General features: G+C 49.9%; 6 protein-coding genes across 6 annotated transcripts; 2 read left to right on the top strand and 4 right to left on the bottom strand.

Annotated features, from left to right (window-relative positions):
* Nucleotides 1-74: 74 nt before the first annotated feature.
* N7532_003589 (nuclear cap-binding protein subunit CBC2) lies at nucleotides 75-814 on the top strand (the record flags this gene model as incomplete). The annotated part of the gene is made up of 5 exons (XM_056616083.1): nucleotides 75-140; nucleotides 190-281; nucleotides 335-379; nucleotides 433-624; nucleotides 685-814. The coding sequence occupies 5 exons, from the start codon at nucleotides 75-77 to the stop codon at nucleotides 812-814; spliced, it is 525 nt and encodes a 174-aa protein (XP_056476440.1).
* A 154-nt stretch (nucleotides 815-968) lies between these two features.
* N7532_003590 (pyridoxal 5'-phosphate synthase glutaminase subunit PdxT) lies at nucleotides 969-1832 on the bottom strand (the record flags this gene model as incomplete). The annotated part of the gene is made up of 2 exons (XM_056616084.1): nucleotides 969-1539; nucleotides 1600-1832. The coding sequence occupies 2 exons, from the start codon at nucleotides 1830-1832 to the stop codon at nucleotides 969-971; spliced, it is 804 nt and encodes a 267-aa protein (XP_056476441.1).
* A 327-nt stretch (nucleotides 1833-2159) lies between these two features.
* On the top strand, nucleotides 2160-2996 carry N7532_003591 (4'-phosphopantetheinyl transferase family protein; the record flags this gene model as incomplete). The annotated part of the gene is made up of 1 exon (XM_056616085.1): nucleotides 2160-2996. One exon carries the CDS (start codon nucleotides 2160-2162, stop codon nucleotides 2994-2996), a length of 837 nt encoding a protein of 278 aa, XP_056476442.1.
* A 1214-nt stretch (nucleotides 2997-4210) lies between these two features.
* N7532_003592 (1-acylglycerol-3-phosphate O-acyltransferase SLC1) lies at nucleotides 4211-5144 on the bottom strand (the record flags this gene model as incomplete). The annotated part of the gene is made up of 2 exons (XM_056616086.1): nucleotides 4211-4338; nucleotides 4433-5144. 2 exons carry the CDS (start codon nucleotides 5142-5144, stop codon nucleotides 4211-4213), a joined length of 840 nt encoding a protein of 279 aa, XP_056476443.1.
* Nucleotides 5145-5526: 382 nt separating this feature from the next.
* Nucleotides 5527-6759, bottom strand: N7532_003593 (F-box protein; the record flags this gene model as incomplete). The annotated part of the gene is made up of 1 exon (XM_056616087.1): nucleotides 5527-6759. The coding sequence occupies one exon, from the start codon at nucleotides 6757-6759 to the stop codon at nucleotides 5527-5529; it is 1233 nt and encodes a 410-aa protein (XP_056476444.1).
* A 2811-nt stretch (nucleotides 6760-9570) lies between these two features.
* Nucleotides 9571-11068, bottom strand: N7532_003594 (uncharacterized protein; the record flags this gene model as incomplete). Its single annotated transcript, XM_056616088.1, has 2 exons — nucleotides 9571-9603; nucleotides 9659-11068. 2 exons carry the CDS (start codon nucleotides 11066-11068, stop codon nucleotides 9571-9573), a joined length of 1443 nt encoding a protein of 480 aa, XP_056476445.1.
* Between the last annotated feature and the right edge of the window lie 1195 nt (nucleotides 11069-12263).

A 12263-nucleotide genomic window follows, 5' to 3' on the forward strand; every position in this document is an offset into this window, starting at 1 on the left:
GAGCTCCGAGCTTCCTTCGCCTTTCCGCTTCTTCCATCTTCAACCCACTCCGACACCTCACCACACCATTCACTATGAGCCTGTTACCGATCAAGACCGTCGATCGCCTCGATCGGCCCAGTGCATACTATGCAGGAAAGGTACGTGCTGCAGCCCGAGAACGCGAAGCCCAGCGCCAACACAAGCCAGAACAAGAGACGCCGCGATGACCGCGACATTGAGCGAGAAGAGGAAACCAACAAACGTCTGGAAGGCGCGACTACTCTCTACGTGGGAAACCTGTATGCTGCCCTTGCGACCGCGTCCCAATGACAGTGCAGCTGATCGATCTTAGCTCTTTCTACACCACCGAGGAACAAATCCATGAACTCTTCTCGAAGTGGGTCAAATCACCCTCCATCAAAGCTTTCATATTCTAACCGTGATATACAGGTGCGGCGAGATCAAGCGACTGGTGATGGGACTGGACCGTTTCAACAAGACACCCTGCGGATTCTGCTTCGTCGAATACTACACCCATCAAGATGCCCTGGATTGCTTGAAGTACGTTGGCGGCACCAAGCTGGATGAGCGCATCATCCGGGCTGATTTGGATACTGGTTTCGAGGAGGGTCGGCAGTATGGGTAAGCTATACTTTAAAATATTCGAGCTATCTTGAGAACTGATACTAACAATTTTTATAGTCGCGGAAAATCGGGTGGCCAGGTCCGCGACGAATACCGTGAGGAGTACGATCCTGGCCGTGGTGGTTATGGCCGGGCTTATGATGAACAGCGCCAGCGCGAAGACGAGGAGTATGGCCAGGGAAGGTAAATGTCGGATAATAGGCGGCACAATGGACCCGGCACAAAATGGCGTTACTTTCCCGGAATGATCTTAATTAGGAACGAACAGGATTCTATTCTATGCACCCGATACCCTTATTTACAAACATATCTCTTTCTCTCTCCGTGCCATCTATTATGCTCTATTGTCCCAGCTTGTTTCTAATGTTCACAGCGGCCTGCACCTGGCGCAGCCACCATGCATGGATTCTCGCGTCTCCAGTCAGTTCTGGGTGAAAGCTGGTGCCAAACACATTGCCCTGCTGCACTGCAACGATATCGCCAAGCTCCTTGTCCGGGCTGATGTCCCGTCCCTGGGTGGCGATCTGCGAGGCCGGTCTGGACAAGGTAGCCAGTACTTCAACGTGATCGGCCGTGGCGGCCTCTGCGGCGGCTCCCTTGGCTTGCCGAGAAGGCGCAACAACAGTCTCCTCCAGCTCGGTCTCCCCGGTTTGAATTCCCTTTTGATGTGGCAAAATACGTTCGACAATGGGGGCGCGAATGAAGACCGCCGGGAAGGCTGGCGCACCTTCACCCAGAAATGGCAAATCCAATGGGGCCTGGAAACTCTCCGTCTGTCGGCCGAAATGGTTGCGATTGACTCGCACATCAAGACCACCGATGAGCTCTTGCCCTCCCTTCTTCGTCTTGTTGGCCGACTCAGCCAGCAAGATTAGTCCTGCGCAGGTGCCCCAAACTGGCTTGCGATGCACTCTACATTTGCCACATTAGAAGATTGCTGGAAATGCGAATGGGCTCAATTAATAGACTTACTTGACGAAGTCCCTCAGGGGCTCCAAAAGATTGGACCTGGCTGCCACCAGAGACATGGTCGTGCTCTCTCCGCCAGGCAAGACCAGTCCGGCGCATCGCTCCAACTCTTGTGGCGTGCGGACCTCGATGAATTCCCAGTCCGGCAGGAAATTTTGCTCGGCCGCCTTTTTCAACAATTGGATATGTTCAAAAAACGCGCCCTGCAGGGCAAGGACTCCCACTGTAACGGTCATGACTGTAGATGCAAGAAAACCTAAGTGGCGTGGACCGACCTTCGATATGACTCTTTTGGACACACGTGATCTTTATCTTTCCGCGGGGAATCAGTTATCGCCACGTGATCGGAACATCTTCCCCCATCTGGAGTCCAGCATGCAACTTGAGCCTGCGGCTTGTACTCGTCAGGCTTACTCTATCGCTTTTGCGGTAATTTTTATATCCTTTTAACTACACCAAAGCCCCCGTGGGATATTGTTTTGCCAAGCGTCAGATTTACTTGGAACTTTTCTACTGTCATAACATTCGGCCGGCTTATAACCCCCACTCTCCGAGTCGCCAACATGGCGCCAAATGAGATCAGTCAAGCAGATGTTCAACGAAATGAACCTAACACAGAAGGTCTCGACTCCATTACGCGTGGGCTTCCAAGCCTAGTGCGATGGTACATCGACATCCGAGAATGGGAGGTCAATGGCCTTGATCTTCCCCTTTTGCACACACTGCGCCCCACGGAGCAGGAAGCCGTGAAGCGATATCACTTCGCGGCGGACAGGCGCATGTCGTTGGCATCCAGTCTGTTGAAGTACCTCTATATCCACCATGCCTGTGGTGTGCCTTGGAAAGATATTGTCATCAGTCGAACCGCAAAGCCGGAAAATCGCCCATTCTATCAATCCAATTCGTCAACTGAGATCGAATTCAATGTCACCCATCAAGCATCCTTGACCGTACTCGCGGGGACAATTGAGCCTTCTGAAGAACTGCTCAAGCGCGCTTCTTCGAGTTCACTTTCAAAGGAGCCTTCCCAGCTTGGCATTGACATCACTTGCGTCAACGAGCGCCGCAATAAGGCCCCTCGAACAATGCATGACTTTAAAGAATTCGTAGCCGTCTTCAGCGAAGTATTTTCACGAACAGAACTTGCAACAATGAAAAATCCGAAAGAAGTTCTTCAACAAGCTCGACGTCTCGGCTACGCCAATTCTTTTGTTCCAGAACACACCGGGGCGGACGGAACCGAATTCCACAGTGAACGGACCATCATCCAATACGGCGTGCGGTTATTCTACTCCTACTGGGCATTGAAGGAAGCCTACCTCAAAATGACCGGCGACGCTCTTCTCGCCCCGTGGGTTAAGACTCTTGAATTCAAGAACGTTTTCCCCCAGAGCCTGTGAGCCCGCTCCGAGCACCAAAGCCGTATGGTGTATCTTCAGACCCGAATCACATCCCCCAATCACCATGGAATTGGGGTCCTATATACCCGCATGTCTACATTACTCGAAACGGACGTCATCTCGATACCGTGCGTCTTCAACTTCAGGCTTTCGAGTCAGACTATATCCTCGCCACCGCTGCATCAGGTCCTCATATCGGCAGAATGCCGTTCAACTCTCAGAAGGATGGCTTATATCACCTTCCTGGTTATATCAATCTCTCACATCCAGATGGAAAGGTTGATAAAAAGCGGATTCCCATTTCTGTCAAGAAGGTTGTTGGTGATATGAACCCTTGGAGCGTTCCATTTGCTATTACCGATCCTTGGCTTCCGCCGCAGGAGGTTGATATTGAATTAGATGTGCGGGCTTGCGCGGAGGGTCGCTGTGTGCATCCGGTAGAAAATACCGTTCTCTCGAGTGTGCAACGGCGATAGGAGGATTGACACTTATCCCATTCTACGAATGTCTCATTTGCGCTTTGCGCCCTTGATCTAGCCACTTTCGGAATTCAGCGATTCGCATCATTTTGCATCTGGTATGACGATACCGAGCGTTCGCGTGACGATTACTTTGCATTTACGATCAACAAACCCGTATATTTGACGCTATATCTCTAGTTTAAGGGACTCTTCTATTCCGCAAATAAATCAACCCCAAAAGACAAGAAAAAGGGTCATCTGCACCGAGGTCAAAGCAAAAAAGCAGGTCATGTAATCTTTTCACGCTAAGGATATATACATCTGAAGACAAGTGAGGGGAGTGCAAGAAAATTCAATCATGCCGAGTATCCAAAAGGCACGAAAAGTGAGGAATCCGAAATGGTACCCTGCCAAGAGCGGGATAGGCTATCATTTCGCGGCATTGAAGCTGAATCCAACAAGAATTTAGTGCCGCTAGACGTCGCTTAAACTTGCTCACAGCGTGCAATGACGTGGTTTGTCCGTGCAGACTCTAGAGGAAGAAGGAAAAAGCAGGTATATGTACCAAGCGGAGACGACGTGGATGTACAGCAGTCGTAGTCAAACTCGAAGCTTGCTTTAATAGGCGGATTAGAGGTCTTGAAGAAGGACGGTTTGTATAGGTGGCGCTGGGCGATTGGTAGGAGAAAAGATATACCCTATACTGCCTTGTCATGACGGCAAGATTATAGCTTAGGAAGGAGGCTGTGGTGCTCAGATCTCGACAGCAGTCGAGACACCGTTGGCACGAGAAGACTCAACCTTGTTATCCTCGGCCTGGGCCATATCAAGGAGAGTGGTGAGCATGCTCTCGCGGGTGGTGGTGGTGAGACGGTCCACATCTGCGGAGGTCAGATTCTTGGTCTCAATAGGAGCCAGTACTTTAGAGGATTAGCAGTGACATCAGAGTGCAGATAGTGCAACAAGAAAACTTACCCTTGACCTTGATATTACCGGCGTTAAACCGCAAGTTCCGCGGCGACATAACGTGGGAGTAGTTCTCAGTGACAACGGGCACAATCGGCACACCAGCCTTTACAGCCAAATGAAATGCACCCTTCTTGAACGGTAGAAGAATCGGCTCATCAGAGTAGCTTCGAGTACCCTCAGGGAAAATAAAGACACTCTGACGGTGGACCTTCATTTCATCCACAGCTCCATCGAAGGCCTTCATGGCAGTCTCCCGGTTTCCACGGTCAATGAAGACAGTTCGGGACAGAGCCATAAACCAGCCAAGGAAGGGGATATTACGCAGGGACTTCTTGGCCGTCACACTGCAGTAAGGCGGGAAGATGGCGCCGAGCATGAGGACGTCCAGTTCGGTTTGGTGGTTGCCAATGAACACCGCTGGACGGGTAGTAAGGTGTTCCTCGCCCTCAACGATATCGAAACGAACACCCGTAGTGAGGCGCATCACCCACTTGAAGCTGCGAGCAGTAGCCCATTGCGAGACACGGCCATAGCCGACCAGCCGGAGAACGATGGACGCGATGACGCCGTAGGTTGCGCAGAGAAGGAGGGAGCCGTATGCAGCAAGACAGCGGGCAACGAAGGCTGCGCGGGGGACCTTTTGACCCAGAGCGAAGAGGGATAATGTCACCACGACGAACGAGCTGATGCCCGAGAGAATATAGGAACCGAACGACATGGCGCTAGGTACGGGAAACTGTTGGGAAAGGCAGGTGGGGTGAGTTTTCGGGACAGATGGTGAGATCTTCGTGGTCAGTCCTACCTAGGTTCACCGGGTGCTTTTGGACAGCCGCGGCTTGTAGGAAACGAGGTCGAGGGAGGGATAAAGGAGTCGATCGTCAAGGGAGATCCATCGTGGGGGGCTGCGGAGGTAAGGCACTTTTTTTTGCCTGCGCCGACTCACCGCCAGCTGACCCCAGCAGATGACGGCATCCCGCACGACCATGTGCTTTCCCGAAGTATACTGTGAGGGTCCCTGCCCTAGTTTCAATAATGCAATAATGTCGATAAAGAAATTTTTTTGGATTCCTACGGACAGTAAATCTTGGAGCTTAGGGCATTCATGAGGTGTGAGGGGAAATTCCAGACACTGAGCCGATGGCCCACAAGTTTCCTTGACCACTGGCAGACAATTCCAGAACGTCCCTGAATCTTTCTCCATCCAAGAGTGACAGATTTCGAATACATAGCTCCTCGTGTGAGAGATTGTTCTTGCTGTGAGCATCGACAACCCCGGACTCGAAACTTGCTCGAGGCAGGCGAACATTGTCAAAGGGGTTATTCCACATTTCTCTCATCGGAATCAGACTATGGATAAGCCTGTAATTGTAGACCCAATAGTAATCGTTCCATTTACGTCCATTGATGGGGATACCAGGACCGAGGTCAAGCCATCTCGTGACGACAACGGCCAGATGTTTGGTGCCTATCATACGTATTTCAAGGTCCCACTCGATACCGCATTGAAGACACTGACCATGATTATCGGCCATCGAGTAGCCTTTGAGAAAGGACCGAGCGTCAGGATAGACGCTAAGTATACCGTGCTTTCCAGAACAGATATAGGTAAAGTGAGCACACATCGTGTGCTTCAGTTCCGGAAATACGGCCACGTCTTGACTGTTGATCATGACCAAACTTTGGATACGAATACAAAGCGACGGGGGGCGTGTCCGGAATCTGGCATCAACTGATGTAAGGTAAGTTCTTTTCACTGACTCCTGGTGGGGCATGAAGCCATAAAGAATATCTCGCTTGACCGGATCGCGACTTATCGTTGCTTCGGTGAAGCACAGTGAGTCTGTGTGGATTCCATGCTCTTTTCCGTGGTAGAATCGCTTCATGGCCAGCTGAACGTGGGGAAAATGAAGTTCATATTCGATCCCTGCGTAGAAAGGAAGCCCGATAGGGAATTGTTTCTCCCTGAGTTTCGCGCAGTTTCCATGGACTGCAAGGTCTTTGAACTCTGGAAAGCAGGCTGGAGGGACGAACCGTGATGGCGGGGGAAATTTTCTCCAGTTGTGAAGTCGCAAGCACCTCGCACAGATATAAAAGTTGGGGTTGTCATGTATGAATCTCGTCAACAGGGTAGATCTTTCTCCGCTCGTGTCTCCCAGGTCTCTGAGAAAAGGCATATCACCCAGCAATCGTCCATCCCAGGATGTGAAAATCGACTTCACGCCCCTGGAACACAAAGCAAGACAGGCGATATCGACAGGCGATAGGTAATCGGTGACCATGAACAGAATTTCGATGGGGAGGTCCAGCAACACGGCCGGCTCGGGAGCGTCCATGGCGAGCAAGAGAGCTGGTGAAACCAGGGTCTATGCTGGAGTAGGGTGTGAGTCTCAAAAGTGATAAATATGTGGACGGGCTGACAGCCACGCATGTTGAGAGGGGGCATACTAACCTCGATGTACGCGAAGAAACCGTCCTCAGTAGTGTTGCCGAGGAGGTGTTGCCAGGGAAAGATGAGGTGCGTTATGTAACGATGCAGGTGAAGAGATCGTCCTTAGTGGTGTTGGTGGGGGAAAGATGAGGATGCGCGTAAAAAGTGAAGATAAACAGGTCGCGTAAACACTGGCTGCCTGGCATGGCCGCACCTGGCATGGCCGCTCAGAGATAGCATCACAGTTCAACCTGGGAAGACGGCAACTTCCGGTCAATGATAGCCTCAGCGAAGAAAAGGATCATTCTCAATCGTACCCTTCGGTAACAATGGGGATGCTATATGCCCAGTAGATAGCTTTGCCTGTAGTGTAAATACACGTACTCTGCATCTAGCTAAAATGATGCTAGCCCAGTATTCTCTGCCATGCGGTATGCAGGACGCTATCGTATCGCAGATGTAATGCTTCCTAGTACCTTGAGTACGGAGGATAAGATAGGTGTTCCCCATAACGATCCCAGCTGAGGCAGGGAAGACTGTCCTGCTTTTGTGTGGGCTTGCCCACCATATTCACCCATATTGGTGAGACCAAGTCGATACAGTATGAGTGTCCTCGCTCCTCGGTGCTGGAAAGGAGCATAATCACAGGCGGTTTTCCGTGAAATTTATTCAACTCATCAGCCAGCTATTCGGTGTTTGTTCTTTCTACATCGATCGTGCTTGTTAGCCGAGGGTCAGTCTGATCCACCCAGATACATTTGGCTACATTTCAGCTTTTTCTTTTCGCATTATTGCTGACTCCCATTTATCTCGAGCCAATACTATCACTCGCAATTTTTGAATTTTGGGCGGAACCTGTAGGCACTCTCCAGATAGTCGGAAGGCTGTAGAGATAGACAGAGTCCTATTATGCTCGACAATTCCACACATTAAGGTCCCAATATCCACATGATAACTTTTTTTCGAAGCCAAACACGAACCCTCGAACCCCGGAACCACGATGCAATGTAGGGCACAGGGGAAAATTGCCGAACCGCCTAGCGCCTCCAGCCTAACCTTATTCCCGTGTGGCAGTCTTGGCCGGCCGATCGGGTAGTTTGCCATCGTCCCCCAGCACAATTTCTCCGATCAGCCTCTGTTGTTGGTTGAGTCGCTCGAGCCTCGATCGATCGCCTGCACGGTCTGCCGGCAATTTCCGTTGGTTTCTCTTGGTGGAAAATTGGACAGTTGCCGCCGTGCAGAGGGCTAAGCATTTGATCAGCGCGAATTCTTCCCGCGCTAAGCATTGCCGAGTCATCTTATCTTCCACTCGATGCACCCCGTACCGACGCTGCGTCATAGCATGTTCTTTTCCTGGTCGAGTCTAAGACGCTGAAGGACGAAATTTCGGTCACGATGAACTTGTTCAGCTCGATCGGGTTACGGGCAGACGCGTTGCCTGCTGCTGTTTTCGCTGCGAGACCTGAATGAGCGCCCCGAAGACCGAATGTCGCAACCTTGAATTGTTGAACGAGCTGGGCTGGAAATACCAGGATATGGGCTCAGGGACTTACTATAAACGGAAACATCCAAAGATGCCCCTCGGTTAAGTTTTGGCAATCGGCAAGCTCTTAACAAATTTCTCCGTTATAAGTCATGCAGCTAGCACAAGCAGGGGGGTGGAGGGGGGGTGCCGTGTGGGTGTTGTGACGACCATGCTTCGGCTCAGTCTACCGGCGTTCGGATGTTGCCCAGAATCGAGACAGATAGTGGGGACTTGAAGTGTGCATCGCCGAACTGATAACAATCGAGTCATTCGGTCGGCTCGGACAAGACCGTCGCCACGAACATCAGGGCCAATATTGATCTAGATTCTGTGGATTAGGAATTACACAAAGTCCTTGCAAATGTGGCGCAAACTAGGGTCCTGATAGGGGCACCACCGGTTTTACTCCAAACACCATTTTTGTGCAGACTCAACACAATTACCACGCTAATGATACAGGTCAAAACATGAAAATTACCGTATAAGGTCATGTCGCAGCTAGCTGATACAGTATGGCATTGTATGCAAGAATGGGGCTAATCTACCAAGGGGAACCAATCCAAAAAGATAGGATGAATTAATTGAAGAAAAGGAGAAAAGAGCGCATGCTGCGAGGACACGTTAGGGTGTCCTTGCTTACATGAGTAGGGTGAGGAGTTGAACCTCCCGATCTCGGAGTGTCGAGAATCCCCTAGTACAAATGAAGATATCACGACACAAACGGAACTAAACTATTTCGGGTGCTACCCCACTATCCTCGACAGGTCATATGCTTCTCAGGCATCACAACCTCATTGTTTACTTCTTCTCACCCGCCCATATCATCTTCTTATACTCCAGGCATTGGTTCATCCTGTGCCCCTGCACGTGACAATGAGAGCAAGTCGGCGGTCTTTTTGCCTGTCTCAAGGTAGAGAAGTCTCCCTGTGAACTAGGATGTGTACGCTCCTTGATCTCGAACCCTGATGGGCTGCGGCCCTCAAGTCTGCCTTCGCAAGCCATGAACGGAGAACTTCTCTTGTAGATTGGAGCTGGTAATTGAGGCTCGAGGATTTGGCTACCTCTAATTAGCATAATTCCACGCTAGGCGACGGTCAAGTATTTACCGATAAGGAGTTGTATCATCTGTAATTCTCCAGAATGGATGTACTTCAGCGAGCTGGATGGATGATTGGCTCTGCAATATTTTCGCTATCCGATGAGAACAGGGAAGGCCCATTGTTCCTGTGAAGGTGTTTGTACAGGGTAACAATGGCGCCTCCTTTGTGACGCATTTGACTCTCTGATACTGCTCAACTAGGAGCGTGATTGCGTATCTCCAAACATGTCCAATAAGGTTGGCAAAGAGGACTTTGCTCGCAAAGACGGGAGTCAATATTCGGTCATGTGCGAGTTCCGCATCTATTGCGTTCACCTGCGCAACGATGCTTCTCTCCAGCATCTCAAACACTGTCAAGATATCAGCTGTGGAGGAGCAAATCCAGCGCTTCATCGTAGCGTGTGCGCCTTCTGCCCTCGAGGTCGTTGCATTTCCTAGGTGAAGCCATTTCCTTGTCCACGCAATGACAAACTTTTCTCGGTGAACAAGTACATTGTTTTCCAGGTAATGGAAGATATGCGGCTTATCTTTGAGGAATAATCGGATATCTTCTTTTGATTGGTTATACACCTCTTCTTTCGGAGCGCTAGCCAAGTTGATCCAAAGGGAGAAAAACTTGTTATACTCTTCATTTGTGACGAACTCTTTCTTGCAATGGGCCTGGATGTTCTTGTTTAGGCGCCACACGCAAAGAATATGCGGGAAGTCTGGTAGCTGATGCTCGATTGCTGATAGTAAGGCCCAGTCTCTATCGGTGCATAAAACGGATGGTGGGTTTGGGCGCTTGATAAATGAGAAGAATGTGCTCAGTGCCCAGCAGTAGCTCTCCACTTCCTCGTTCTCCATGAAGCAAAATGCGACGGAGAAGGATTTGTTGGTTGGCGAAAAGCCTACAATGTGAAGTAAAGGCATTCGGTATCGATTGGACTTGTACGTGCAATCCAGAAGAAACACTCGGTTATACTGGTTTGCAAAGTCGATAGACTTTTGGTGTGCAAACATGAGGAACCTGATGTGTCCTATATCATCAGACTGCTTGGCATGCAGCCAACTACCTTCATGTTGAAGTTGTTGAACAAGGTATTCAACTGGGGAGCGTCCTCCCAATTGCCGTGGGCGTTCAGCCATACGAGCGTTATAAATGTCTCGCCTTATGAAACGTGCAGATGCGTCTGATTCGCGAAGTACCGCTTCAATAGTTTGTGGTCTCACACCCATGCTTGATAGTCGTCCGATTTCTGCTCGTTGATCGTCCGAAAGCTTTCTTGCCTGGGGATGTGCCGACAGGTCACTCAGCCCATGTGTGTGCATAGGGTTACGAACCTTCAGTTGCCAGTACCCCTTGCTATATGATCCGTATAACTCGAAAGGACAGCCGATGCGGCGGGTAGATGTTTTTCGGCGCTTTGCTCCTTCCAAGGCCCCAACTCGATCATGATATACCCCTCCCATATCACATCCTAATACGACATTTTTATTGGCTGTTGAATGTCGAATTGTCACAACATACCCCTGGGATAGAGCGAAGTTCCTCACTGACATGAGGAGGTCCTCTCGAGTGGAATAAATTGCTTCCGGTGGTGCCTCCATAATTTGTTTGATTCAAATATAGTTTAACTCCTGTCGGGGCAACTGCAATATTAAGTATTGTATGTAATGTTGTCACGGCGACATACAGGAATGCTGAGTCAGGTTGGTGTCCGGAGTAAAACCGGTGGTGCCCCCGGGTTCTGGTAGAACGAGTGTCAAAAAATAACGTGACCGCCCCACTAGGCCGGAATATTAATGTTCCGGATTTTGGCCCTCGCTCAGCTTTACAGTGGAGCAAGGGCCAAAACTTTTGGCCCTTGCCAGGTACACGTAAGCCGGCTACGGCTAATTTAATTGGCTTATAACTAAGACCCTGTTCTCCATTGACTAATATACGCTAACGTAATTCACTACCGAGTCGCCCACCCTACCGAGCCGCCCGCTCCGCTCGGCCCCTACCATTATTTTTGAATATTACTCGACCACCAGGAATTGTATGAAATTGATAAATATATCAAACTAAGCCGGGCAGTGTGTTCTCTTATGCCCAAGAGTATTGCAATTCGAACAACGCGGCGGCGCTCTCTGAAATGTCGTTTTTCCTGTCCCACTAGGACCTGCCGTAGTAGTATCATTGGCACGAACATATTCCTCCTCCCACTGTGCGCGCGTACAACCCTCCGATCGACCAATATTCGTGCCAGGAATTGCTTGTTTCTTCTGCTGCTTAGCATGGGTAGCGTGCATTCGGTTGATATCAGCTAAATATAGCGTTTTTTCATGCATACTAGCGCGCGCGCTCTTTGCTAATTGTTCGATTTGCACCAAAGCTCTCTCAATATTGGTATCCAGCGCTAATTGGCGAGCTTGCTGTAGTAATTTGCCAATTGATCGTGTTTGCCGCTGAATTTCAGTAGGCTTTTGTGGTGTACAGGGGATAAAACCACTGCTGCCGCTCTCTCCTGCCCTACTCCCTGGGGGAGTAACATTGATATGGATATTCAATTTTTCTAATACCCTCTGCGCAGAGAGAGGTAGAAGACCGGCGCCAGCAAAAGCATTTCGAATAGTTGATTGTGTGTATGCCTTTGTGCGCGCATAGGGGTAATTGGACAAGAAATCAAGCTTGTCGATGTGGTGTATACCATCCACTATCATTGACTGAACCAATTGACCATATTCTTGCTTGATAATAGAGAAACAACCTACATCAAGTGGTTGAAGTAGGTGAGACGAATGTGGCGGCATACAGATA

This window comes from Penicillium argentinense (assembly GCF_028826775.1).
Source record: "Penicillium argentinense strain IBT 30761 chromosome Unknown utg000004l_segment0_segment0, whole genome shotgun sequence".
Classification (NCBI taxonomy): domain Eukaryota; kingdom Fungi; phylum Ascomycota; class Eurotiomycetes; order Eurotiales; family Aspergillaceae; genus Penicillium; species Penicillium argentinense.